Genomic DNA, 26,502 nt, shown 5'->3' with positions numbered 1-26,502 from the left:
CGCTGCAGTGTCTAGAATTTCTACAGTGAGCATGTCTCGCTTTTATAATGGGGGGAAGAGGGCCTAAAGAATCATAGTTTGAAAAACAACGGACCCCATCCAAGGGTCATGCCTCCAGGAAGTCTCTGCCGCCTCCCGGCTGGGTTGGGTCCCCTCCTCTGGGTTTGTGCAGGCTCTGAGACGTCTCTTTATCTCCCCACTCTCCAGCTTCACCCGTCGTCAGCTCTGCCCAGGCGCAGGGCCCGGTCCTCCCTGGCAGGACTTGGAGAGAGCATACTGTGGTGGGTGCCGTGGCGGGGTCTACCCTCTCACCCTTCCTCCTTGGTCCACTCCGTCCTGATGCCCGTCTTTCCTGGCAGAGGAGGGTACAAAGGGAGAAACGGAGTCCAAACGAGCTCCAAAGTTTGAACAACTTGCCTCTTCACAAAGCCGAAGGAGAGGTGATGCCGTAAAAATGCCAATTGAGACCCACGAAGCTTCTACATTTCTGGGACCAAACATTTGACATCCTGCACTCGGTCTGTGTCCCCTCCTGGCCGCGGTGCACCCCCGGGGTCCAAAGATTGGAGGCTTTAGAACAGAACGCAGGCGGGCTGTGGAAATGGCCCCCGAGGCAAGCCACATCCGTATGTAGCTTTGTAATTCGGAGGTGTTGAAAGATGTGACAGCCAGTCTGGTGGCAGTGTTGGAGGGCACCGGCACTAAAAGCTTCATAACACACGCTCTCTGTTCAAAGGTTGCCTTCCAGCACCCGCTATACGCTTCTCCCTAATCAGCCACTTGGCGTGTTTGATGCCCATGTCCTGAAGGACTCACCCGTTTTTCTGCGGCATCCTGGGATGCGTGCTCAGGCAAATGGCCGGAGCCCTGTGATAAGACCAGCAGCCCCACTTCTGTGTCTTCCCGGGAGCCCTTCAGATGGGCCTTGAAAAAAAAAAAAAAAAAGGCATGGTCTGAGAGATGCCAGAATTAAATTGGAGGGCAAAACTGCATGCCTAAAATAAAGACCGTGGGAACGGCTTTCTTCTGTAGCTGGGGAATCAAAGTATTTTCCTTTAAAATCGCCCTGAGTCGGGATGGATACCTTTGATCGGCACGTCTGGGCTCTCACACCCCTGGTTGACGATGCTGATGCTCGGGGGCTGTAGAAGGGATTGAGCTCCGGGCAGAGCGGGGAGCTGGGGCCAAGGCCTGGCCTAGGAGTGGGTGGGTCAGAGGGGCCTCGAGGCCAGGGCAGATGGAAAGAGTGGGGAAGGAGGGAGCACCAGATTTTGGGGGTGGAGGGATGTCATTGCTGGAGTGAAGGAGGGACACCGGCTGCCTCTGCCACCGGACCAGTCTGTGGAGGGCTCCTGGGGCCCCTTGCTTTCTGCTCTGGGAGCCACAAGCTCTCCTTGAGCTGGACAGCAGTCGCTGTCCCCCGTAAGCTGCAGGGTCATTTCTGATGAGTACCTTCGTCCCCAGGTCCCATAGGCTGCCAGACATGTCTGCCTATTAGATGACCCAAATCTAGGGAAATGGCCTCTGAATTTTTAGCTCCCTTTAAAGGGGTGCAGCTCTTGGGGCACCTGGGTGGCTCAGTGGGTTGAGCGTCCGACTTCAGCTCAGGTCATGATCTCACCGTTCAAGAGGTCGAGCCCTAAGGCGGGGCTCACTGCTGTCAGTGTGGACCCCCCTTCGGATCCTCTGTCCGCCCCCCTACCTTCTCTGTACCTCTCCCACTCGCACTCTCTCTCTCTCAAAAAAATAAATAAACTTAAAAAAAGTAAAGATAGGGGTACAGCTCTTTCATTTGAGAAATGTTTTCTTTTTCTTGCTCTCAGATTTTAAAACTGTAGCATAGACCAGTGGTGAAGAGTGTGGGGTTAAGGGACACCTGGGTGGCTCAGTCAGTTGAGAGTCCAACTTCGGCTCAGGTCGTGATCTCGTGGGTTTGTTGAGTTCGAGCCCCACATCGGGCTCACTGCTGTCAGCCTGTCAGCCTGTCAGCGCAGAACCCACTTCGGATCCTCTGTCCTCCCCTCTCTGCCCCTCCCCCACTTGCGCTCTCCCACCAAATAGGTAAATATTAACAAGAAAAAAGACAAAAGAAAAAAAAGGGTGTGGGGTTAAGGACCAGCTTCAAATCACATCCCCACTCCTGACCAGCTGTGATGCTGGGCAAACCTCTTCCCTTCTCAGAGCCTCAGTTTTCTCATCTGCAAAAGGGGAGGGTGCCCCCGGGGACATTAACGCGTCTCATCACGGGGCTTACCAGCAATGCCTGAGAAACTGTGCCAAGCAGGGGGAGTCGGGCACCCAGGAGTGGCTCAGGAAGGAAGGAAGTCCTGCAGATTGAGAGGGTGACGGCACAGTCCTGGGAGAGGAAGGGGACAAGAGGGCATTCTGAGCAGTGAGGCTAGCGTGGGCAAAGACTCAAGAGCCTGGCAGGCCTGGTATTTGGGGGCGAGTGAGCAGGGCCTGGAGGCACGGCTTGGATCCTCCAATCAAGGGACTTGCAATTTTCATTTTTTAAAGGTGGCCCAAAGCTAAGGGACGCGTGTTATAGCATGACCCCGTCTGAACCCAGTTATGTGAATTTAACTGAAACCAGGAGGTCACAGAAAGTGCCCTTGTTATGCACAAAATGCTTTGTGTTCTTTTTTTTTTTTTTTTTTTTTAGCTGCTGGTGTTCACCGTGTAAATTGGTTTCAGTCTCCTTCCTGGGTCTCCCCTGGTGGGGCAGCCCAGCAGGGTGAGCAGGATGGTTTGTGGCTCCCTCGGGAGCAGTGCAGGGCAGGTCTCAGGTTGCAGGGGAGAGGAGCCCAGGGGAGGGGAGCTGTCGGGTGAATGGGGGGCGTGCGATGTGTGGGGTGTGGGGAGGGCCGATGGAGCGGGCACCCTTCCTGCATCGAGTCAAGTTCTTTGACCGCGAGCCCCTCCCCCAAGGGACTCAGCACAGGGTCGCGGGGCCAGGGTGGCAGTGAGACCCGCTGCTCAAGCGGCCACAGACTCAAAAGAAGAACCAGAAAAGGAAGGATCTGGTGACAGCGGGTGGCAGACAGACTCTTTCCCAACAGGGGCAACAGATCCTCAGGATGGGGGGAGGACAGAGGGACACTGCAGGAGGGAGGGCTCTCTGGGCTCTGAGCCCCTGCACTTGAACACGACACACCTGGCGGGGGGGCCTGGGGACGAGGCCCAGGGTCTGCACCCCGGGGTGTCACCCACTCCCTTGTGTCGAGGCCAGGCCGGGGCCCGGGGAGCTAGACAGGCTGTCGTGTTGGCAGGCCGTCCCGCTGTGGGCCTGTCGCTTACACAGGCAGAGGGTCGGGCTGCATTTGGCCTTCCAGGCTCGGCGAGGACTCCTCTGACCTCCTCGCCTCTTTCTGGTGCCCGGGGAAGAAAGGCAGCTCGGCCTGGTGGCCCCTCTGATGTTCCTGGCCCCACTTAATCCCATGCCAACCCTCTGCTGCTCTCCCCGATTTTCAGGGGCAACACCAAGCTTCGGAGAAAGAAAGCCACCCGCCGGAGGTGGCACAGACTTCGGGCGGCAAAGGCAGGATCCAAACCCAGGCCTGATACCTCAAGAAACTGGGCTTTTCCCAGGCGCCCCCACCCACATTTCTGGCCAGGCCCCAGACTTCCTAGCAGTCCTGGGAGCTACAGAGAAGTGAGGGGTGGAGGGTGTGCCATCCCTGAGGACACCCCTCCTGCCAAGGGCTGGTGGCGGGGCAGGTGTGTGTGTGTGGGGGGGTGGCGGAGGGCTTAGCTGTAGAGCCTACGCTGCCCAGCAAACCGGCTGTGCTTGTAATGGTGTGGGGGTGGGGAGGGGAGATCTTGGAGATGCCTTGGAAGTAAGCAAGCTCCGGGGCAGGGCTGGGCTGGGCTGGGGGCCCTAGGGAGCGGGGTCCTCTCAGGCATCACGCTGTCCGACTATTTCCCAGTCCCATCTCTGGCCGTCCTCTCCTCACCACCGCCCCACCTCTGCCCCGGCTCCACTCGAGCGTCGTCCCCAGGCCCTTCTCCCTACCAGGCAGGGAGCTCTGTGACTTGGACGAACCCATCTCCCTACAGAAAACAAGCCAGGCTTCTCCCTCCTCCCTGCCTGAGTCCTGGCCTGGGCTGCACCAAGAACCCACCAGCCTCCCGGAGGATTATCCAAAGAGCAACTTGGCGGGGCTCCCGCGGCCCCGTAGACCTTTCATCGCAGGGAGATGTTGCGGGGGAAGCCAAGCCAGCCTGGCCGCTCCAGCCGCTCTGCCCAGCGGTCACTCGCAGGCAGACTCGAAGCCCCGGTTCTTCGTCTCTCCAACCAGGGTAACAGCCAAAAGGCTGAACTCGGTGCATGCTGAAGCAGCGTCTGGGGCCTGTGTGAGAGTGAGGGGTGAGGGTCCCCTTCTCTTCTCCCCCCTGGAGCCCCCTCGGCGTCCTTCCCCGTGTGTCAGCTGGGTCGAGACGGGGGACAGGGAAGGGGCAGGGAGAGGGCAGAGGAGCCCTGCTGGTGGGTGCTGTGGCAGCTGGCCCTGTGCTCTGGGTACCCACAGGGCTGGCAGTGCGTCCCCTCGGGCACTTTTGTGCACCGGCTGTGCTCCTGCGGCTCTGCCTCCCTCCTCAGCCCCAGGAATTTAAGTCCCGCCCTCAAGTCCTCCTCCCTGGGCCGCGTGCCCCTCTGGGCGGCCCATGAAATGCAAGAGGGTCCCCAGGGAGCTCGCTCTGCCCCAACCCACCTCGTTCGGTGGGGGACACACTCCAAGCTTTGGGAGGGTCCCACTGAAGCCCCTCTGGGTCTGGGGTGAGGGCTAGGTGTCCAAAGGGCAGGCGGGCGCCCTCTCCAAGCCTCTCGGCACCCATGCTCTCTGTCACGCAGCCCCCTGGCCCCCAACTCTGGGAAGCTGGGACTTGGGCCAGGGATCTGTATGTGGCATCGGTGCCACCGTGAACCAGCCCCAGGCCAGGCCACACTGGACTGTGTCCCTGACTCGACTACCCACCTTGTCCGGGGGCTGGTTTCACATCCTCAGCACGGACAAAGCCCGGGCTCAAATCCCGCTTGGCCACTTAGGGACTCCGTGGCTCCGGGCCTCTAGGACCCTCTGGGGTCTTTGTCTGCAAAATGGGGCTGCGGTGGTGGCCTCAAAGGGTTGTCGTGGTGTTTAGCCGTGCCCAGCCAGGGCAGGGGCTGGCACGGCCTAGGTGGCAGCCGGGCTGCTGTGGTCCGGGCTCCGGGCTCCGGGGTTGCTAACACCCCAATAAGAGTAAGAGGCCTTGGGGCGCCTGGGTGGCGCAGTCGGTTAAGCGTCCGACTTCAGCCAGGTCACGATCTCGCGGTCCGTGAGTTCGAGCCCCGCGTCAGGCTCTGGGCTGACGGCTCGGAGCCTGGAGCCTGTTTCCGATTCTGTGTCTCCCTCTCTCTGCCCCTCCCCCGTTCATGCTCTGTCTCTCTCTGTCCCAAAAATAAATAAAAAACGTTGAAAAAAAATTAAAAAAAAAAAAAAAAAGAGTAAGAGGCCTTGGAGGCGGTGGGCTGTACCATCCGGCCAGGACCCAGGCTCCTTCTCGGCAGTGACAGGCCTGCCCCCCTCCTCCTCGATTTTTACCCGCCGTTCCCCGGTTGTCCGTCCTTCCTGGTCGGCAGAGACTTGCCTCCTTCTTCGCTGCTGGAGAGTGTGGTTTCTCTGAGGTCTGGGGCTCTCCTGTCCGAGGCAGACCTGACCCGGGGCCACACGCTGTCGCGATCCTAACCTTCTGACCGTAAAATAACGAACCCTGGCAGAATGCAGAACAAAGGCCATCTCTTTTTATAGATGTCCCCCGAATTGTAAAGATTGGCCTAATCACACTAGCACGTTAGATCATTTTCTAGAAGGATACCTCAAACAGGGAAATAATTTTGAAGACAATTGGATGAACGTCTTCCTGCTTGGACAAACAGGAAGGTGGCCTTGGAGTAGTGACAGCGTGTCTGGCCTCCCCAGGCCTCTTAGACACACAGAGAAGAGACGCGGAGGCCCTGGGGTGGGCGGGGGGGGGGGGGGGAGGCGGAGAGGCCTCCTCAATGGCCCTGGCGAGACCACTTTCCTGGTGGTTTTGGTTGGCTTCCAACCTCCCGGCCCCCAGGAGGAAGCACTGGCCTGGTGCCGTTGCCTGGAGGGCCAAACGGGACAATGTGGCTAAAAGGGTGGATCCCACGCTGAGTCTGGGGACTGGGTGGGAGGAGGCCAGATGAAGAGGTGGGAGTCCCAGGCCCAGGGGCCTCAGGGGTGGACGCAGAGCGGGAAGTGGCCCGTGGTGGGCGGGGGGGAAGGACTCCAGCGTGACCTTGCTAGGCAGGGCAGGGAATGTCCCGACAGAATCTGGGTGCGACAGATGACACCTCCCTCACAGAGTGACGGTGGGACACAGATGAGAGCAAATGCTTCTTCCTTCCTTCCTTCCTTCCTTCCTTCCTTCCTTCCTTCCTTCTGGGGAGCTGGGGATCCAGAAAACCCAGGACAGGGGCTCCTGATCTGGGGAGCTAGAAATGTTGGCATGTGGGCTTGAGGCTTCCACCAGATACCCAGAAGGGCCCGTGACCTGGTAAAGGCTGAAGAGCCCTGGTTTGGAGCAACGAGATCGAAAGGCAAGGCAGGGGTCCCTAGTGCAAGAGGCCAAGGCCCGCTGGGACACCGCGCCCCTGAAGCCGCAGGGAACGGGGTGGGGAAACAGCGCCGCTGGGTGCGACAGATTCAGGGCAAGGTTTGTCCCTCCTGATGCCTGGCGTGCCTCCTCCTTCAGGCCAGGGAGAGCCATGGCTCCCCTCTGTGTGTCTTCTGCCAGGAAGTTCTTCCTGCCAGGAAGGGTTTCTTGATTTTGTCTCCTGCCTCCTTCCTCTTTTACTCCTTGTCCTTCGGCAGCTTTGGGTCTTTTCCAACCGGTGTTCTTATCCAACGTGGCTTCCCGGCCTTTGAGTAGGGATGCGGTTAGGAATGTGGGGTCTGGAGTCTGCCTGCCTTGGGCAGGGCTACAGCTCCACTCCCTACCCGCTGAGAGATTGAAAGCTAGCAGGGTGACCTCCCTGACCCTCGGACTCTTCCCCTCTGTGAACTGGAGCTCTTACACACTTTGCCTTGGGTGTGCTGAGAGATGCAGGGTTGTACGGACAAAGCACTTGGCTTTACCGCACGCCGTGTCTCCGTTGCAAGGTAGGGGTGTGAGCCGAGGCCTTCAGGAGGGAGAAGGGACTGGAGCGGCCCGGAGGGTAAGCTCCCACTCTCCTTTTCCTTCCCCTGCAGGAGGACAGTTGGTGACCCACATCGGCGCCCCCATCATGGTCTCTCTGGCCAACGAGGCCATCTCCTTTGGCTGCAAAATCTCCTACCCGCACACCCCCGAACTGAAGGACTTCACAGCCTGGTACTTTCACGTGGACCTTCAGAGTCAGAGGAGCTCCGAGAAGCAGATCAACTGCTCAGCCCACCCGGTCCAAGAGAACCAGATGCACAGCCTGAAATGCTGGGTCACGCCCCAGCTGCCCAACGCGTCAGCCACCGGTACCTACTACTGCTCCGTGCACTGGCCAAACTTGATAAGAATCAGCAAAGGAATCTTCATCCTGGTCCGAGGTGAGGCTCCCTCCCGGGCTCTCCCCAGGGTGAAGGGCCCAGAGAGTTCACACTGCAGGGTTTGGGGCCCCGGACCTAAAGCGGGGAACACCTCATCTATCAGCTTTGGCAAAACAGAACAGGGTGTCCTCGGGGAGCCCCTTGGCCGCACAGGCGTGCCGACACCCACCTCGGTTCGGGAAGGACAGAGGCCTGGGATGGAGCTATGCCTCTGGCCACCCCACGGGTACCCGAGAGAAACCACTGGGCCCTGGGTCTCGGTGTCCCTCCGGCACAACGTGGGGTGGGGGGGCGGGCTGGGCACAAGTTGGGCTGCTGCACGTGTGTGTCTGTGGCAGCCCGTGACTGAGCGCTGGGCTCATGTGCGTATTTCTGGGAAAGCTTCCTAGTTTCATCACATCCTCAAAGGAGCGATGACTATAGACAGTTACGAACAGCCTATCAGCAAAGCCATGATTCTCTGACCTGCCCCGGGGCCTCCCACCAGCGGGGGCTGGAGGCTGGGAACGCCACGGAGCTGGGCTGGCCAGGGTGCGGCTGTGGGCCCGGCCTTCATGGCAAAACCCTGCCCGTCAAGGGCTCTTACGGGGAAGAATGAGATGCCGTGTGCAAGGGCTGGTGTCTGGTAATAGGAAGTGTTTGATAAATAACAGACACTGATGCGCCTGGCACGTAGTTGGCACTCTGCAGTTTTCTGCCAGCCAGATGGAGGGAGGGAGGGTGGGAGGGAAGGATAAAAGGATGGACTGTGCCCTTCACCTACCCCTGGTGCAGGCCAGCCACCGGCTAGGCCCAGGACAAACCGGGCCCCTCACCCTCACCGCACCTGCCCGCGTGAGCCCCGTCTCACCTGCGGCAAACAGGAGGCTCTGGGAGATGGCATGACTCGCCTAGGGTCCCACAAGCGGCCATCGGTGGCACCAGTTCACCCCGAGACAGGGGCACTTGAGAAGCAAAGACGTGGTCCTTGCCCTTAACCAGAATCAAGGTGGCAAACACAGAGAGGGGCTTAGCCAAAAGCGAGGACCTTGGTAGAGGTGGGGGCTTGGGGGGGGTCCCTCGGCAGGGAGCGTTGCGAGTGGAGTCCTGGGTAAAGGAGAACATGGGAATTGGGGGCCTGGGGGTTGGCCGGGTGGGGTGTGCCCCAGCCTTTCTCGGGGAACTAACCCTCTGCTTCCCTGCCCTCCTCCTAGACACAGGGTACCGAGAGCCCCCACAGGGCGCCCAGAAGCTTCTGCTCTTTTGTTTCACGGGCCTCCTGACCCTGCTGAGCATCTTGGTCACGGCTCTGCTCCTCTGGAAGAAGGTAGGGGACGCACGCACCCAGCGGCGCTGTTTCCCCACCCCGTTCCCTGCGGCTTCAGGGGCGCGGTGTCCCAGCGGGCCTTGGCCTCTTGCACTAGGGACCCCTGCCTTGCCTTTCGATCTCGTTGCTCCAACCCAGGGCTCTTCAGCCTTTACCAGGTCACGGGCCCTTCTGGGTATCTGGTGGAAGCCTCAAGCCCACATGCCAACATTTCTAGCTCCCCAGATCAGGAGCCCCTGTCCTGGGTTTTCTGGATCCCCAGCTCCCCAGAAGGAAGGAAAAAGCATTTGCTCTCATCTGTGTCCCACCGTCACTCTGTGAGGGAGGTGTCTCCCCACCGTGCAGCCCTGGGAAGTGAGACCCAGAGAGGGGGGTGACTTTCCCCTGGTCGTGCAGAAAGCACGTGGCCGTCAGGGCTGGAGGGCAGGTGGATTGGGCGGTTCGGTCCAGCTCCACGCCTGGCCGACTCCTGCTCGGGGTGCCTCCCCACAGGGGTCTTGTCGCCGTCCTTGTCACCCAGCCCTGTGGTTTCTCGTTCTACGCCTGCCCGTCCTCCCTGCCAGGCAGCAAGTGCCATGAAGACAGACACCAGGGCAAGCTTGTTTCCTTGGCTCCGCGCGTGTCCAGGCGTGGTGGGTGGGTGCTCGGTAAATGCCGGGTGAAAGAATAATGCGTTACCCAGTGGGTGCCAGGTTCTGTGCAGCTCTGGGGTGCAAAGATGGCCATCAGGGCCCCGGGCTGCGGTTTGGACCCTCTGTCCTGGCTCCTTGAAGGCTTTAATCAGAGCAGCTCAGGCCACTGCTCCCCCCTCTAGGGACCAAGAGCTTCTCTGCTCCTCGCCTTGGGGGCCGAGCCTGGGGAATATCTCAGTCAGCTAAGGCCCTGAGTGTGGGGCGAGGGCTCTCGCACAGCCATGTGGGCTCCTTGGGTCAAGAAAGTTTCAGCGGCTGCACCCAAAGTGCCGGTCCCTATCTACACCCAGGGAAGCACCCCCCACCGAACCCTGAGATGGGAATTCATGTGTTCATTCATTCAACGCTTATTTATCGAGCACCTACTAAATTCCGGGTCCTGTTTAGGCCCTGGGGCTACAGCAATGACTAAAATTCATCCCCAGGAAATCCCTGCCTTCATCGAATTTGTATTCCAGCTGAGGGGAGACAGACTATAAACAAATACACAAATAAGTAGCATAACGGATGCGATCAGTGTTGGGGGAAAATATAGCAAAGCGAAGAGAGTGGTGAGTGTGGAACGAGGGAGCTTGCTATTTTAAGCAATAACCAGGGAGGACCTCCCCACAGCACACCCGGAAGGATGGGGGACAGGCAGACATCAGGAAGAGTGTGTCCCGCAGGGGAACAGCAGGCGTGGCTGCTCTGAGGCAGGAGCTGCAGGGAGACCCACGTGGGTCGTGTGGCCTGAGTGCAGGGAGGTGGGGGGAGAGATGGCAGGCCTGGGACTTGAACCCGGGCCTCAGTTTCCCACCTCGTTTCAAGGCTGGAGACACAATCGCTCTTCCAGAAAAGGCTCCAAGGTCTCAAAAAAGGTGGACGCGGCCACTTTATCTGCCACTGACTTCCAGAGGCTGCCTCTCCCGCCAGCTGTGGGCCAGAGCCTGGTGACAACCTCAGCTGCCCCTCCGGTTCCTCTCCTGTCCTGTGATCCGCTTTGGGACGCCACAGATGGGGGCTGCGGCCTTGGCACGACCTGTTCCTCATGTGGCTCATCCTGCCGACAAGCTGCAGAAGGGGTCCACTCTGCTCTGGCCAGGTGCGGACTCTGCCACGAGGTCCGAGAGGGCCATGCCGGCTCCGTGGGCCCTTGGCCTCCACCCCCGACCCCCTGCCCCTGGCCTGGCCACAGGGACAGCTGAGCAGTGAAGGCAGAAGATGGCAGGAAACGCTTCTCTGGGCCTCCCGGGAATCCCAGGATTAGGACAGGGACCCACCCGCCACTGGGCCCACTCTCCCTCCCTCAACCAACACGTGCCGAGCACCTACTGTGTGTCCAGCTGGGCTCTCATCCTGCACCACTTCTGCTCTTCCCATGACGGCAACGGGCAGGGCGGCTCTTGATTGGCTTGCCCCTCAGCGAACGTCTACTGGAACTGGGGTGTGGACCCAGAAACCGTGCTTCAGGCGGGGGTGGTGAGGGACCCACACTCCGTCTGCGGACCCCCACGCCAGGTTTATGTGAGTGACCGCAGAAGCGGCTTCTGTGGGCGCAAAGCACAGCAGGTGGAGGGCAGAGCCGGGTCAGGGCGAGACCTTGACCCTGAGCCTCCGCTTCAGCCGCTGTTCTGCAAAACAGGATTGTGATGAGTGGGTCTAGGGTCCTGCGAGGCCAAGGAGGCACCAGGCACAGAGTAGGTGCTCAGGGAAGTCTTGGGAGGCGGGGTCAAACTCAGCCGATCCCAGTTTGACTTCCAATCCCAGCCCCTCACCCCGCTGCCTGGCTTCAATGACTCCTACCTTCCCTGCCTCCTTCCAGGAATAGCTCTCGAATATCTAGTATATGCCAGGCACTGGGCTGAGTGCCAGACACAGTGGAAAGCAAGACAGATGCAGTCCCTGCCCTCGCTTCGAGCCAATGCCCTCTCTGAGCCTTGGTTTCCTCCTCCAGAAATCGGGAGAAGGATAGATTTTCCCCCTCACCTGGCCAGGGTGGAAAAGACAGCGCCTGCGAGGCACCAGCTGGGTGCCTGACCCCCCAGGGGAACGAAGTGCTTAGACACGTCCTGTCTTCCCTCCGTGCACGTATGGAAGGAAGGGCTGGTGCGAGACCCGGCCTTGAAGGAGAGAGAACTCGGAAGGCCGCAAGTTACCGCTGCCTTCGTGTTGTGTCCCCAGAGCTCCCTGGAACTGGATCTAAATTTGGGATGCAGACCCCGTGGATGCCGCTGCAGAGTTGGATGGCCGCCGGTGGCCCGTCCCCTCGCAGGCCAGCATGGTTTGAACCGAGTGCAGGGACCGAGCACGCAGGGGGCCCTCCCAGCCCGTGACCGGGCCAGGCAGTCGGCCACGGGGGCCAAGAGGCAAGAGGAGAAGGGAGGGGGAGGCACAGAGGACCCCAGGAGCACAGGCAGCTGTGGAGAAATGAATGGAAGCCGGGAGCCACTGGCCCAGAAGAGGCCGATGATTTCCTGCCACGAGAGCAGGCTGGAGGGCTCCCACCCGGCTTGGGGACGAAGGTTGGCTTCCGGGAGCAGGCTGACCGGTCCTCAGCCCTTGAGGGCATGTGACACAGCAGGTCTCCCTCCTCCGCCACAGGCTTCTTCCCCGGGTTCCAGGACCCCTGGGCAGCCCTGGGCTGGTCACACATATCTAAACATTGCACGTCTCAGGCCCCTTCCTCAGCGCTCTCCCTGCTCGGTCTACACTCCCTGGTGATGGCTTTGCTCCTGAAGTGACGTTCCTCACCCCTGACGCTGCCCAGGCTCCTCCCCGAGCTCCAGACCGTGCCCGCTGTGTGAGGCCCACAGGCGTCCGCACCCCCTGCCCCTGACATCACTCTTTAGCATCCAGATCTGCCCTGTCTCTGCAAATGGCACCATGCCCCCAGATGCTCAGCCCAAAGCCTTAGAGCTGTGCTGGGCTCCTCCCCCTCCCCCACAGCAAGCCCTGCCCACAATCTGTCTGCGATCCAGCCCCTTCTCCCCTGCCCCGCCCCCCAGCCTGGGGCTGCCGTCACCCCTCACCGGCGTCCCTGCTTCCACTCTTGTCCCCTCCGGCCCTGCTCCCCACACCTGTGCTTTGTGTTCGCCACTGTTTCCGCCACCATAACTTAAGCCCTAGAGGGCAGGGACTCCGTCTCCCCCTTGCCAGGGGGAGCCTGACACATGCTCAGTGCTTGTGGGAGGAGCGGCTTAGTAAGTGAGCACTGAGACCTGGAAGGTGAGTCGAAGATGGCCAGGCTGTGAGGTAGGCAAGGCGACGGGATTGTTCCCATTTCACAGAGGGGGAAGCTGGGGCTCTACGGGTTTCCCGAGCTGCTGGCGGCCACACGGATTGGTGTATTCATTTGAAAAGCCCAACTGGAAGGGCACGTGTTGATGGCAGGGAACAAGGCACCTGGGTAGGGCAAGGCTGGCTCCAAGGGGCGGAGCATCCCCAGCCCCGAAACAAAATGCGCTCATCTGATTTTTCGAGGGGGGCACCCCCTCTGCGCCACAGCCCAGGACTCCCCCCCCCCCGACTCCTGGAGATCTCTTGCCTCTTCCCCTTACCGCCCCTCGCCACTTGCAGCCCACCCAAACCGGCGGGAGCGGAGAAGCCTTAGAAAATGCAAATGTCACCAAGTCTGGTGGCTTCCCTGCCCTCCGAGGGAAGACACTGTGGACCCCGCCTCGTGTGGCAACGCCCTCGCCAGCCTCCTGCTCATGTGCTGCCTTCATCTTTCACTTCCATCAGCTGTTTTCCTTCAGACAGTCCGTCCTCGAGCGTGTCCCCGACACCTGATATTCCTGCCCTCGTGCTATTCCGTGCGTTGTCCCCGTGGCCTGTGACACTTTCTCAGACTCTTCTCCCATCCTCAGGAGACAGGGCAAGCCCTCCGAAGTCTGCCCCGGCCCCCTGGCAGTCTCGGGGCTCCCTCCCACACCCCCACAATGGTACTTACCTGCCTGGTGGCCCCACGGGTCTCAGGAGAAGCACCACGAGGACAGGTTTGGGTCTTGCCCCTCCCCCCCTCCCCCCCAGGGCCCAGAAGAGCCCCTGCCCATGAGCTCACACCCACCAGCCTTGGCAGGGTCAGCGAGGGGAGAGGCACCAGGCCCCCGGCTGTCTTGAGGTGAGCCATGGCCTCTGTGACAGATGGTGCAGGGGAAGGACACTAGATTTGGAACAGGACGTCTAGGTTCCGTGCAAAGGCGGTCATTGACTAGCTAGACATGCCTCAGTTTCCCCCTCTGTAGGGTCTACTTCCGCAGGCAGTAAAGAGAATCAAATGAGGGCAAGTCTCAGGGCTGTTTTGTAAGCTGTGAAGTGCCACGCGGGTGCCAGCGCCTATCTAACCGCCTACGAGACCCGCACGTTCGGACAAAACAGAGAGGCGAAAACTGATACTCTCAGGTCGGCCATCTTGGTGAATCACACGGACCCGGGTTCAAATCCTACCTCTGCCCCTTCCGGCTCCGGGGGGGGGGGCGTCGCTCAGGCGGGTCGCCTGCCCTTTCTGAGCCTCCCCGTCCTCACGTGGGGAACGGAGGTGACGTGAAAACCTGTCTTGCCGGTGTGTTGAGAAGCACGTGAGGTAGGGCGGGGGATGCGCGCAGAGAGGGCCCCACCTGGCATCCGGTGAGCCTTCCTCTCCTGGGCGATGATTAGGCTGCGACCGGGGTGGCGCCGGCTTCTGCCTGACAGTTGAGGAGCTCTGGAGAGCTAATCCGAGTAAACGGGCTGGGGACGGGCAGGCGGCCAGGATTTTTAATCAGCCCCTGCCCCGAGACGAGGCTGCTATGGCTCCATTGGTGGCGGTGTGGTGCCTGCCACGAGGAGGGCCGTCCTCCCGCTGGAAGCGCTCAGATGTTTTCCACTGAGACCACACTGTTAGCTCAGCCCTGCTCGTAGCGGCAGGTTCGCCTCTCTCTGGCCACGTTGACTCTCTTGAAGTTCCTGGAGACCTCAGGGCCTTGGCACATGCCGTTCCCTCTGCCTGCCTCCCCTCCCTCTCTTGCCCGATGTAGCTCCTCAGCGTTCAGGGTTAAAACCCCCTTTCTGCCAGGTGAGGGGTGTGCCCCCCCACAGAGTGCACCGGAGGCTCTCTGTCCTGTCGGTCAGCGCATGAACCCTGCTTTGGCAAAACTGGGAGTTCATCGTCCGTCTCCCCACGGGGTCCTCGGTTCCGGGAACGCGGGGACGGCGTCCACCTCTTTGGACCACCTGGCCAACAGGAGGTGGCTGACGGGCGTGTGTTGGTTGGCCGAGGACTGAGTGCCAAGTACTCATGCCCTGGTCACCTCCCCGCCTCTCTGCAACAATCTCACAAAGGAGGGCTCTTGCTGGAGAAAGTGAGGCCCGGAGGGGGGAAGTGGCACGAATGAGGCCACAGGGCCAATGAGGGGCAGAGTGGCACTGGACGTCGGACCACCCACAGCAGTCAGCTCCGTAGCCAGGGGCCCTGTCACCGTGTCCTGCACTGCCTGTCTCCCCTGAGCCGGGCACTGGCTGACCCCGTGGGGGTCTCGACCGCTCCGTAAGCGCAGGCAGATGGGTGGCTCGACGTGGGTCTTGGAGGCATTTGCCCCGTTTCCTCGGGGAAGGTGGGTGGGAGGAGGTGCTGAGCGATCAATTTCTGAGCCGCCTGGTGACAATCTGCTATTTTTTCCCACGGGGGGGGGGGGGTCTGCGCGGTGGGAGCTGCCCATCCCCCGCCCTGACGCCCGACTCCTTTCCTCGCAGGGACAGATGCGGGCTCCCCCGAAGCGCCTGGACCCCGGCACCGCCCACGGCCAGGAGCAGCCCATGGCCGAATCCATCTACACAGTGAGTCTTGGGGCCTGGGCTCCCTCTGCCTCTCTCAGGCCTGGCACAGGGGCCGGGGCCGGCTCAGCCACGTACCGGCTGCGTGACCTCTGAGCCCCCGGTTCCCAGCCGGCAAACTGGGGACAAGAATTCTAACCTGGCGGGATTTCTGTGAAGATGAGCAAGCGTGTGGCCCCTGGCCCCTGGCGGGCAGGGAGCTGTGAGGTGGCACCGGGCCCCGCTCCCTGGCACGCCCCTCCGCTTCTGGGACAAGGGCCAGCCGGGGCACGAGGTGGGGAGGAATGAGTGACTTTGACCGGCTCAGCAGCTCTTTCCTGTTTTTATTGCACGAACAGCATCACAGCAAACAGCAGAAAGAGGGAAAGGTCAGGCGCCATCGCAAGCCCTTAACACATCAACGCTTTTCAGTTTTTCACACCTCCCTTCCCTTCCCCCACACGCAGGCATTGCTTCTTCTCCTTAAAATCAGAGACACGAGCTGGGATGAGCTGGGATGTCGTGTCATAAGCATTTCCTGTGCTGTACCTGTCTTCGTATCTACCTGGGGGAGGCTCAGCCTGGCGCTCCCGTGGGGTGTGAATGAGCCCGCCCACCGGTCCCCACGGTCCCCACGCAGCCCCTCTCTGCCCGGCGGCCGGGAAGGTGACAACCGTGCCTTTTCAGCTACGTCTAGTTTAGTTCCACAAGCAGCGTATGCTCACTGTAGAGGAAGTGAATAAATGCCACCCAGTGTCAGCTGGGCTCTCGGCACCATGAGACCGACAGCTGCCGGGTCAGGATCTCGGCTCCACACCTGGGACCTGCGGGCTCCCCAGGGGCGTGTTCGAGGGCTGCCCCTGCACGTTTCTGCCGGGACCCGCTGTCGCTGGTCTGTTCCCACCACCCGGACACGCAGGAGACTCGGGGCCACACAGAGGGCATTCAGAGTATGGCCCTACTTCCTGAGGATGGGGACAGATGGGGATGGGGCAAAGGCAATGTCCCTCCAGCACCAACAGCTCCAAGTGGAACAGAACGCGGCCAGCCCTCCACTCCGGGGAATTTCCACCAGCCACTTTCCCACGTGGTCTCAGACTTCCCCATGTCCCCTCTGCTCTCTCGACAACTCAGGGTATTTTCCCTGTGAGGGATTCTGGTGTCAGCTTTTGAATAAAAACATTTCTCTCTCTCCACACACACACACACACACACACACACACACGATCTTTCTGTCTCTCTCTCTCTCTATTATATATGTATGTATGTCTATGAAGAAAATAACCATCATCCTAAGCCTATTTTCTTCCAGGATAAATACTAGTAACATCGACTTCTATACCTTCCAGTCTTTTTTCTATAAATACATACAAAGAGACCCATATACACACTCACACGTACTTTTTTTTTTTATTGGAGTAGTACAGCTATTTTTGTTCGTGTTGCAATATCTCATGAACATCTTTCCACATGAATAAATATCCTTCTACCAGCGTGGTTTTAATGGAAGAGACTCACTTCTGCACGGAACATCTTTTTCCTGCCCGTGTTTAGATTACTCCGAGGCTCAGGCAGACTTCTCCAGGGTGTGCGGAAGAAGCCCAACGGCCCCGCGGGGTTAAGGGGTGGTTTCGAGAGATTTCGGGACAAGAAAGGAGACGTGAAGGGAGGCCACAGACTTTGGGAGCCCTTGAGGCTGGTCCCTACCAGCTGGGCAGGTAGGCATGACATTAACGACAGGGGTGATGACTCCAGGAGCGTTTGTTGAGTGCCTACTATGTGCCAGGCACTGTGGTGGGATTCTACACCTGTTATGTCATTGAGTCTCACGTTAGGGATTTCAGATACAGGTGCTAGCCCCATTTCAATTTTATTTCCTAATTGTCTATCGTAAGTATGTAGAAATATGATTGGCTTTTGCATATTGACTTTATATAGAGTGACCTTGTTGAATTCATTAATTCTGGTTTTTTTAACGTTTATTTTTGAGAGAGAGAGAGTGAGCAGGGGAGGGGCACAGGAGAGAGAGAGTGAGCAGAGGTGGGGTGGGGGGGGGGACAGACGATCCAAAGCAGGCTCTGTGATGCAGGGCTCGAATTCACGAACCGTGAGATCATGACCTGAGTGGAAGTCAGACACTCAACCGACTGGGCCACCCAGGACTCCCAATCTTTCTTCTTTTCTAATCTATGCACTAAAAGCTATGAACTTCCCTTTAATTATGGCTTTAGCTGTATCCCACAAATTTTGATATGTCATATTTTTATTATCTTTCAGTTTAAATTTTCTGTTGGGATTTCTTCCTTACCCCATGGGTTGTTTAAAAGTATTTTGCTTCATTTTCAAATGTTTAATTACTTTCTAGTCATTGTTCCATTTTTTATTTCTCGCCAATTCCGCTGTGATCAGGGAATATAGTATGTATGATTTTAATCCTTTGAAGTCTCTCGAAACTTACTTTATGGCTCAGCCTGTATTGTGTGCACTTGCAAAGAACTTGCACTGTGCACGGCTGACTAGGTGTTCAACACGTGTTAATTGGGTCAAGTCGGTTGATCGTCTGTATAAAATATTCCATTTCCTTATCAGTTTTTGGGTTAGGTCTATCAGATGTTAAGAGAAGTGAGTTAAATCTGTCCATCTCTTTGTATATTTGTATATTTCTCCTTTTAATTATGTCAAGTCTTCCTTTTTATTCATGTGGGAAAATACTCATGATATATTGTGGCATGAGGAGAAAAAAAAAGCTGTACCACTCCAATTTGTTTTTTTAACAGTAATCTATTCAGGGGCATGGATTTGGAGTGGGTCAGGCAGACTGGGGTTCGAAGCCTACTTCTTTTGCTCGTAGGTTCTGTTAAACTTTCTGAGTCTTGGTTCCATAATCTGTAAAGTAGGGTTTAACAGTAGAATATTGCATTTACAGCTTGCAAGCGTGCTATGGTTTCTTCCATCCTGGATTTCTTACATCGAGCCCGCGTCCCTCTCCAGTGACCCTGCCCTTTCTCCACGACTCATAACAGAAATGTCAAAACTCTCTGTCTTCAGTTCCTCTCTCTCCTTTTCCGACCCCCCTCAGGAGGGCTTCCTGCCCAGGTATTCATCAAAATCTTCCCCCTCAAGGTCACCATCAGCCTCCACTTTGTTACATCCAGATGTCATTGGATTAAATCCTGGTCCTCATCTTCCTCGATGAATCAGCAGCATCTGACACTACCAAACTCTCTTCCCTCCTTGACACGCTTTCTTTACTTGCTTCCAGAACATTCTACACCCTCGTGATGCCCCCTCCTCAGACTCACTGCCGGGGCCTCCTTAGCTTCTTTCACTGGTTCCTCGTGGAACCCTGACTTTCCAACCTCAGAGTCCAGTCCTGGGACCCTTTCTCTTCGATCGTCTTCCCCATCTTCAACCCCTGGGTGATCTCACTCAGCCTTAAGGTTTGACACCATCTATATTCTGACAACTCTCACGTTTCTACGTCCAGCCCAGACACCTCCTCTGAACACCAGAGTCCCTCCATCTGAGTCACCGGCTTCTCTCTCAGACCAGCCTCCAAGTCTTTACCCACTGAGGTGCCTCGACTCCCGGTCCTCGTTGTAGGGACGGACTGCTCCAGCCTTCCAGTTGTCCGGGCTGAGCCCTGGAAGTCGTCCTTCCCTTGTTTCTGTCACGGCTCGCATCTGATCTGTCAGCGCGTCGCGTTTCGTAGCGTGTCCGGAATCCCCGCCCCCCACCCGGTGCTAACGCTGGTGGGAGCCACCACCGTTTCTTGTCTGCTGCCTTGCAGTTGGTTTCTGATCAGCTGGCCTATTGTTATCCTTGTCCTTGGGCAGCAGCCAGAGGGATCTTGCTCGAGCACAGATCACATTCGCTCTGCTCGGGGCCCTTGGGGAGTCAGAGAAGCAGCCACAGAGCTGGGGCGAACCTGAAATGGTCTTAGTAAGGAAACCACCTGTGGGAGAAAATGGGGAAGGCTGGGCGGGCCATCAGACCAATGCAGAGCTGGTCCTGAGTGAGGAAAGTGGGAAGGACGGCAGAGAGGAAGTCCCGAGGCCGCACGGTCTAGGGAAGGCTCGGCAAGGCCGGTGGGAGTGCGCACGCACGCGAGAGGAGGTCCTTTGCCAGGGTAGGAGGCTGTGCGGGCACCCCCACTGTGCTTGGCCACCGGCTGGGAGGAGCCCCCAGGGCCTCCGTGGCTTCCGTGTACCCATGATGATGGCTTCCAGAGCCCCGCAGCCGGGGCCCCTGGTCAGTACTGGTCCCTGGGCCTGGAGGTCTGGGGAGCACGTTCTCACAACTGCCACCGACCTCCCAAGGTTCCTGCCTCACTCAGAGTCGACGTCAGAGCCCCGGACAGAGCCTCCACGAGCTCTGCCCTCATGGTCTCCCCCTCTCTCCAGTCACACTGGCTTCCTTGCTGTTCCCAAACACCAGGCATCCCCTCACCACGGGGCCTTGCTGTCGGCCGTGCCCTCTGTTCCGGAGTGTCCTTTCTGCAGCTGTCCATGGGGGCTGCTCCCTCCCTCCCCGGCACCCTGCTCAGATGGCACGTTGGCCATGAGGTCTTTCCTGACCTCCCTTTTAGAATACAAGCTCCCCACCCCCTCCACGACCCCAACCTCCCTATCCTCCTTCTCCGTGTCCCTCTGTGGTCCTTATGGCCACCTCTTACTTTTGCGACCGTGGTTTGTCTCACACAGTGGGTGCCTAGCAGTCAAGTGCCATATGGACAGGCGGAGGGCCGTTCTTACCCTCCAGATGCCTGGGTTTCCACGGGGCTCGGTGCTGGGCACCCCGGGGCACATGTGGGGCATCTGCTCTGCGGAACACCTCCCTCAGCTCTGCTACATCCTCAGCCTGGCCTGCTGCCCTCCTTCCTGCCCACTGCAGCGGGGGGACCTCACTAACACGCCATCGATGCGGTCGCTTCCTACTCAGAAGCCTCCAGGGACTCCCCACCTGCCTCCCCGGACTCCTGTCCCCTCAGTGGGCCATTCATTTCAGACATGCCAGGACCTTGACCTACAGCAGAGGTACTTCTTCTCCGATGAGCGCTGCCCCTTTTGGCACAACACCCCCAAATTGCCCCCAGCTGCCCCCAGAGTGCGTTGTGCAAGTCCCTAAGTGCAGGTGCCCGCGAGAGTGCAGCTCCTGGGTTTTCCTGGTCACAGGGAGGGGTAGGTCTTACAGGGGGACCAATGTCTAGAACCCTCGTACTAGGTCCTGGCCCTGGGGCAGCTGACTTCAGCTTTGTCTTCAGCTGACCTGGAGGAAGGCTTTGCCACTGACTCCACACTTCAGCACGGACAGCCATTTGGGTCAGCACTGTGGCCCACAGAGCAGCAGGAAGCAAAGGACTTGGGGGGCCCGGGTCCCAGACAAACACAGGCCAGCACGGCCTGAGCACAGTACGTTCCCGTGCCGCCCCAGCTCAGGCCAGCCTAGCTCAGCACAGCCCTGCTCTAGCCCAGCCCAGCCCAGCCCAGCCCAGCCCAGTGCAGCCCTTTGAGAGGCCAGGGCAGTCCTCTCCCAGCAGGCACACCCCGAGGGAGGCAGTTCCCATCACCACAAAGGAAGGCCAGGAGGTGCGGAGCCCCCGAGGCCGCCAGGCATTTCACAGCCCAGCGAAGCGGGTCACACCCTGAATGCAAATGCAGCCCAGCAGGTCAGGGCTTGTCAAAGGCTTCACTCAGCAGCTGCTAACTGGCAGCGACCCCTGCAGCCTGCCCTGCCCTCAGCCCCCCTGCCTCTCCTGCCCTCAGCAGGGTCAGAGGCCCGGTGGGGTCCCGTGACAGGGTGTTCTTCTGTGTCTCAGAAGTCCCCCAGCCGCTGCCTGGCCCAGGGGGAGTGCGTGGAGCTGGGGCAGGAGGCCTGAGTTTCAATCCCGGCTCTGCCACCCAAGGGGGCTGTGTGACCCGAGACATCTTTGAGCCTCTCTGGGCTCATGTGTGACAGGCAGCCCACGTGGGCTGGACGTGAGGGAGAAGGGAGCCACGTGTGGGACCCCAGACCGGCACCCCTGCTGAGATGTCAGCAGGGAGGCCCTTTTTTCCCTTCACTCTGTGACCGGAAATGTCCAGCTTGGAAGGCCTACCAGCTCGGAGGAGATCCAGGTCTGGCGGACAGAGGCTGGGGGCACAGGGCTGCTGAGTAGCAGATGCCTATTCTGTGTGCCAGGCAGGCCTGAAGACCAGAGAGGCCTGAGCAGGGGCCCTAGAGGTCGCCTTCCACTGGAGATGGGGCTTCTCCTTGGGGCAGTCTGGCCCCCTTCCCTCCCCGGAGGAGGGTCAGAAGCCCCTCTCCTCAAGACCCCTGACTCAGGGCCCCTTGAACTGATCCCCAGGGCTGCCTAGCTATCTCTGTGTGTGATGCCCTTGAAGTGAGGGTCTCCGGAGCGCCAATGGTTTATTACTCGGGTTTTCATGCACTGCTACCTCTCAGCGCCTCCCTCCCTCCTCTCCTCCCCACCTCCCCCCTCCCTTGCCTCAGAGCACCACCTGTCTCTCCAGCCTGCCTCGGCAACCCCTGCTTGCCTGTTGCCAGGGAAACCACCTCCTTGGCAACCAGCCGGCTTCCATATGACATGTACGCGCGCGGGAAGGGAAGGTTCCTGCCTCTCGCCGAGGCTCTGGTGGCTCTGATGTGCCAACCCCGAAGAACAGCGTTTGCTCCTCGCATGGGACCCGGGTGCCCGGCAGAGTCTGGAGGAGGGTCCAGGCTCCGACCGCAGAGAGGGGAGGGAGGCACCAAGCCTCCCCGGACAATTGTTCAACTCATAGTCATTCAGTAGGTGTTCAGCACCTACTATTTGCCAAACCCTGTGCCAAACATACAATATCTCATTTAATCGTGCTTTGAGCCTGCAAGGTAAAATATGATTATTCCCATCTCACAGGTGAGGAAACTCAGACACAGAGAGTTCCAGGGGCTGTCCAGGGCTGGCACATGGTCAGAGCTGAGAGCGATGCTTACTCTTGTCTGATTTCAAGGCCTAGCTCTTTCTACCGTCCTGACACCTCTGGCCAGGCTGTTCATAGCTAGGCCAAGAGTAACTGTGGCCTCAAGGCACACGCCCTGGTGAGCAAGGAGCCCCCTCATCATAGCTCCTGTGGTGCCAGTCTCCAAGTATGCCCAGCAAGCTGTAGGTTCAGTGACCCAGACACGCACCGAGTACAGCTTAATGGGAGAGGTGTATGACCCGGCAGGTGCCTAAGTCATCTGTGAGCAGGGGCCGCGGTGGGGGTGTCAAAGGAATCCTATAGGGGTGGATGGGTGGCCAGGACCCTCATGGGTGCAGTGGCTTTGGACCCAGGGAGTGAGGACAGGTGCCGGGAGGGCATCCTATTGGAACCACGGCCATGGGTGTCATGGCTGGGACTGCTGGCAACCAGGCTCTGGAGGGCCTAAGGACCGTCAAGGACTGTGGGAGTGGATCTGGGCCCCTGGCAGAAGCCTGTAGAGGGCCCACCCAGGCTGAGCAGAAGACCTTGAGATGGTGTGAGGCAGATAACAGGGGGCACAGAGAGGAGAGTCTCCGTGAACAAGTGGGAAAGGGCAAAGCGGTTCCGCGCGAGAGAGGAGGGCAGGTGCAAAGGTACAGTGGTATGGCCGTGCGTGACGTAGCTGGGCGAGGTAACTGTCCCCTCACAGGCTGTGGCCCAAAGGGCCCCGTCTCCTGGGTGCCCGCAGGCAGAGGTGATCATAACGGGGAGGCCTGGCTGCTGGGACCCAGTCCCTGCCCCCCAGGTCGCCTTCCTCTGACCCTTGCCCTTTCCCACAGTCTCTACAGGGCAGAGACACTGAAATCTACTCCTGCATCCAGACCGTGCCCGGCAGCCTGCCCCCCAACCCAGAGCCTTGTCTCCCAGGTATGCAGGGGGGTGGGGAAGCATGCCTGGCTCCCCTTTTTACTCCATGGGACCTTCTCTCCTCATCTGTGAAATGGGGGTAAATAGGACCACAGGAGTGAACCTCTTGCAGTCGAATCAGAGCCCTCTCCCCTAGGCAGGCATCCTAGTGGTTAAGAGGACTAGTGGGTTTGAACTCCTGCTCTGTCCCCAGGCAGCTGCGCAGCCCTGGCCGAGGGGCTTACCTCTGAGCCCGAGTCCCCTCCTCTGTAAACTGAGTCACAGACTTGCCATGAGGGTCAAACGTGGTACTGGGGCCCCGTAGGGTTTTGCGGTGTGAGCAATGTCTACACTGGTCGATCGGGCAGGGGTTATTAGGTTTCCAGCTGTCCCCAGGCTGACACTGGCTAAAGTTGGAAGCTGGTGTCGGGGCTGGTGCCAGCCTGAGTTGGCCTGGTCAGGGGTCCGTGTTCATCATGATGGAGGCCAAGGCATATCACTTGATCATTATTCTTTGTCTCTCTCTCTCTTTTTTTTTAATGTTTATTTTTGAGAGAGACGGAGCACAAGCGGGGGAGGGGCAGAGAGAGGTAGAGAGACAGAAACCGAAGCAGGCTCCAGGCTCCGAGCTGTCAGCACAGAGCCCGACGCGGGGCTTGAACCCACGAACGGGGACCTCATGACCTGAGCCGAAGTCGGACGCTCAACCGACTGAGCCACCCAGGTGCCACCGGTCATGGTTTCTCTGAAACCTGTTTGCTCATCTGTGAACTGGATGAGTGACCCTTTCCTACAAAACCAACTGCCCTGAATTCGAATGAGTTCCGGGTTAAGTAATGTCTACACCTGAGCTTTGGGCATCATAAGGTGCAGGAGGCTCATCGAGCCAGTACAGGAGCCCTTGGGTAGTGGGTGGGCCCACGGGCATCTTGGAAGAGCCGTCAGAAGTGAGGGAGCTGGAACTTGGCCTCCCCCCAGCCCAGGAGGCCCAGGCTGGCATTGTTGACTCCTCTTCTCCAAGCCCGTGCTCTACTCAGCCCTGAACTAGGCCCTGACTGGAAGCAGGGCTTCCCCATGCTGAGACCCCCAAGGATGTCTGGGCCATCCTAGGCAGTGCCCGCCCTGTGCCAGGCTCTGAGGTGTTGCCAGGACGGCTGACCCCTTCGGGAGCCTCGGGTCTGCAGGAACAGTCACTGGCAAACAGAGGCATTTGCAGCCCCCTGTGAGGGGTGTGCCGGGGGGAGGCATCAGACTAGGGCCAGGGGAGGGGGTTTTCGGGGGTGCTGAACCAAACCCTGCAGGGGGAGTAGGTGGTGGTCGGGGAGTTGGTGGGGTGGGGGAACACCCAAGGCAGAGGGAAGAGCATGTGGGGAGGCAGAAGGGCTGGAGGGCAGAGAGCAAGGGTGGGTGGAGTGGAGGAAGAGACTGGTGAGGTGGCCTTGGGGACAAGGACAGGCCTCCCAGTCAGAGCTGCGCCTCTGACTAAAACGGCATTAGTACAACTTTGTTCTCTTCCTACCTATTCTTTCTCTTCCTTTCTCCGCTTCTTCTCTCCTTGTGTCCTACCCTTCCTTCCTTCCTTCCTTCCCTCCTTCCTTTTTTTCCCCAGGAGAAAATGCACAGATTTACGAATGACAGCGAATTTAACCTGGTCTATGAAAATCTCTAGGATGAGCTCCACGGGCCCTTCGGTCTCGCCCTGGATCAGATGTCCCACGGCAGCTCCTCCTTCCACAGGACCTGTCCTATCCCAGGAGTGAGGCCCCAGGGGCATCCCATCACCTCGCCCCCACACTCAAGGCACTTCCGGCCTTGGCCTGCCCCCTACCCCCTCCTTCTGCGTCCCAGCCAGACCCATCGGTCACAGCGTTTCACATCTGGCCTTTGCCCAGACTGTCCCTTCTGCCCGGGAGCGCTTCCTTAGTCCTCACAGGCTCTCCTCGACACAGCCCCTCCCCAAGCCCCCTGCACCCTTTCATGAGCTCTCTGGGCGCCAGCCTGCACCGCGGCCTGAGCCGGCGAGGCCAACCGTGAGCTCCTCCTCGGGGAGGTTCCCAGCAAAGGACCCTTGTCAGTGCCGTGAGCGCGAGCATCCAAGGGGGTTAATAAAGGAACGACTACACTAATACCCCACCTCCGTGCCCCTACCCGGCTAGGTCAAAGGCACAAGGCGGCCGCACAAAGTAGAGGAGGGGGCTGGCGCAGGAGGAATGGGGTGTGGGCCCGAAGGAGCTGTGCAGAGGCGGGGCTGGGCTCTGGGACAGAGCCAGAGGCCAAGGAGGTGGCTGAGTGCCGGTCATCAGGCTGGGGGCCTGGAGCAGGGCAGCTGAGGAAGCAGATCCGGCACGTTTGGGGCAGATGCTGGCCAAACGGGCTGAACCTCCCGAAGCTCTCCATCCCCCAACGGGGACCCCAAAGCCGTCTCCCATCCGCCTGGCCCTCTACACGCCCTGCCAACACCTGCAGCCCTCCTCCACCCTCAGGGCCTCAGCGACTTCTCCTTCCCCCAGAGCCCTCGCCGCCGTCTGGTCTACGCGGACCCCACCCACCTCCTCCCTCTGTCTGCCTTGTGCACCTGCCCCAGTGCTTCGGGGCACCGCCTCACACGCTCTAGCCGAGTGGTTTGGTGCCTGGGGCTCCTCTGGGCTGCAGGAGGGCCCCCTCGATGTGGCCGCAGCTCAGGCCCCGTGCAGACAGTGGCCCTCAGTGCTTGCACAGAGCCGTTTCTGGGGCTCCAAGTGCTCAGCAGCCCTGCTGGAACCCATTACACAGGCAGGAGGGGGCTAAGGGTGGGGATCACCAGGGCTGTTGGGCTCTGCTCCTTCCCTCCCCTGCTCTCCTCCACCCCTGCTGCTCTCCGCGCTCTCATTTGTAAAATCCTCCCTCCCACCCCCACGCCCTTCCCAGAGGTCCTTGAGGGAGGGGCCCTTGCGCACAAACCCCAAACGTGTCTAGGGACGCTGGGGGGGCCCAAGGCATGAGCCCCGGCCCTGGTCCCTGAGCCGTACTGGGCAGCTCGAAGGCAGCACTGGGTCTGCAGGTCAGGCCCTTCCCTCAGGGTAGATGGGCTGGGGGGTCTTGGGGGAGGGGAAGCAGTAGACTGACATTCGAAAGAAATCCCGGCCCCTCTGCTAGGCTGGCCCGCAGCCTCCTTGGGCCCACAGGACAGGGCAGCCCACAGCCTCCGAGCTTGGTTCTGAGCCTGGCCTGTGAGCACAGCGCAAGGAAGGCTCTAGTGGGATTATAAGGCTGAGTGGAGAGGGCCCTGCTCACCAGGAGGCTGGAGTTGAATGAATTCCTTG

General features: G+C 59.3%; 1 protein-coding gene across 3 annotated transcripts in view; it reads left to right on the top strand.

Annotated features, from left to right (window-relative positions):
- Positions 1–26,502, top strand: part of NFAM1 (NFAT activating protein with ITAM motif 1) — a 35,903-nt gene that overhangs the window by 6,360 nt on the left and 3,041 nt on the right. For 2 of the 3 annotated variants that reach the window (XM_047065275.1, XM_047065274.1), the window contains exons 2-5: positions 7,254–7,583; positions 8,777–8,889; positions 15,291–15,374; positions 23,134–23,221. In XM_047065275.1, coding sequence (XP_046921231.1) covers positions 7,289–7,583; positions 8,777–8,889; positions 15,291–15,374; positions 23,134–23,221 — 580 coding nt within the window. In that variant the 5' untranslated portion in view covers positions 7,254–7,288. Of the gene's footprint in view, positions 1–7,253; positions 7,584–8,776; positions 8,890–15,290; positions 15,375–23,133; positions 23,222–24,809; positions 25,327–26,502 lie in introns of those variants that run through there. The other variant, XM_047065276.1, reaches the window with a different exon arrangement.

The sequence above is a fragment of the Lynx rufus genome, unplaced genomic scaffold (assembly GCF_022079265.1).
Source record: "Lynx rufus isolate CCGP_SWC_20201006 ecotype Redwood Valley unplaced genomic scaffold, mLynRuf1.p SCAF_7, whole genome shotgun sequence".
NCBI lineage: Eukaryota > Metazoa > Chordata > Mammalia > Carnivora > Felidae > Lynx > Lynx rufus.
This window is presented reverse-complemented; position numbering and strand designations above follow the sequence as displayed.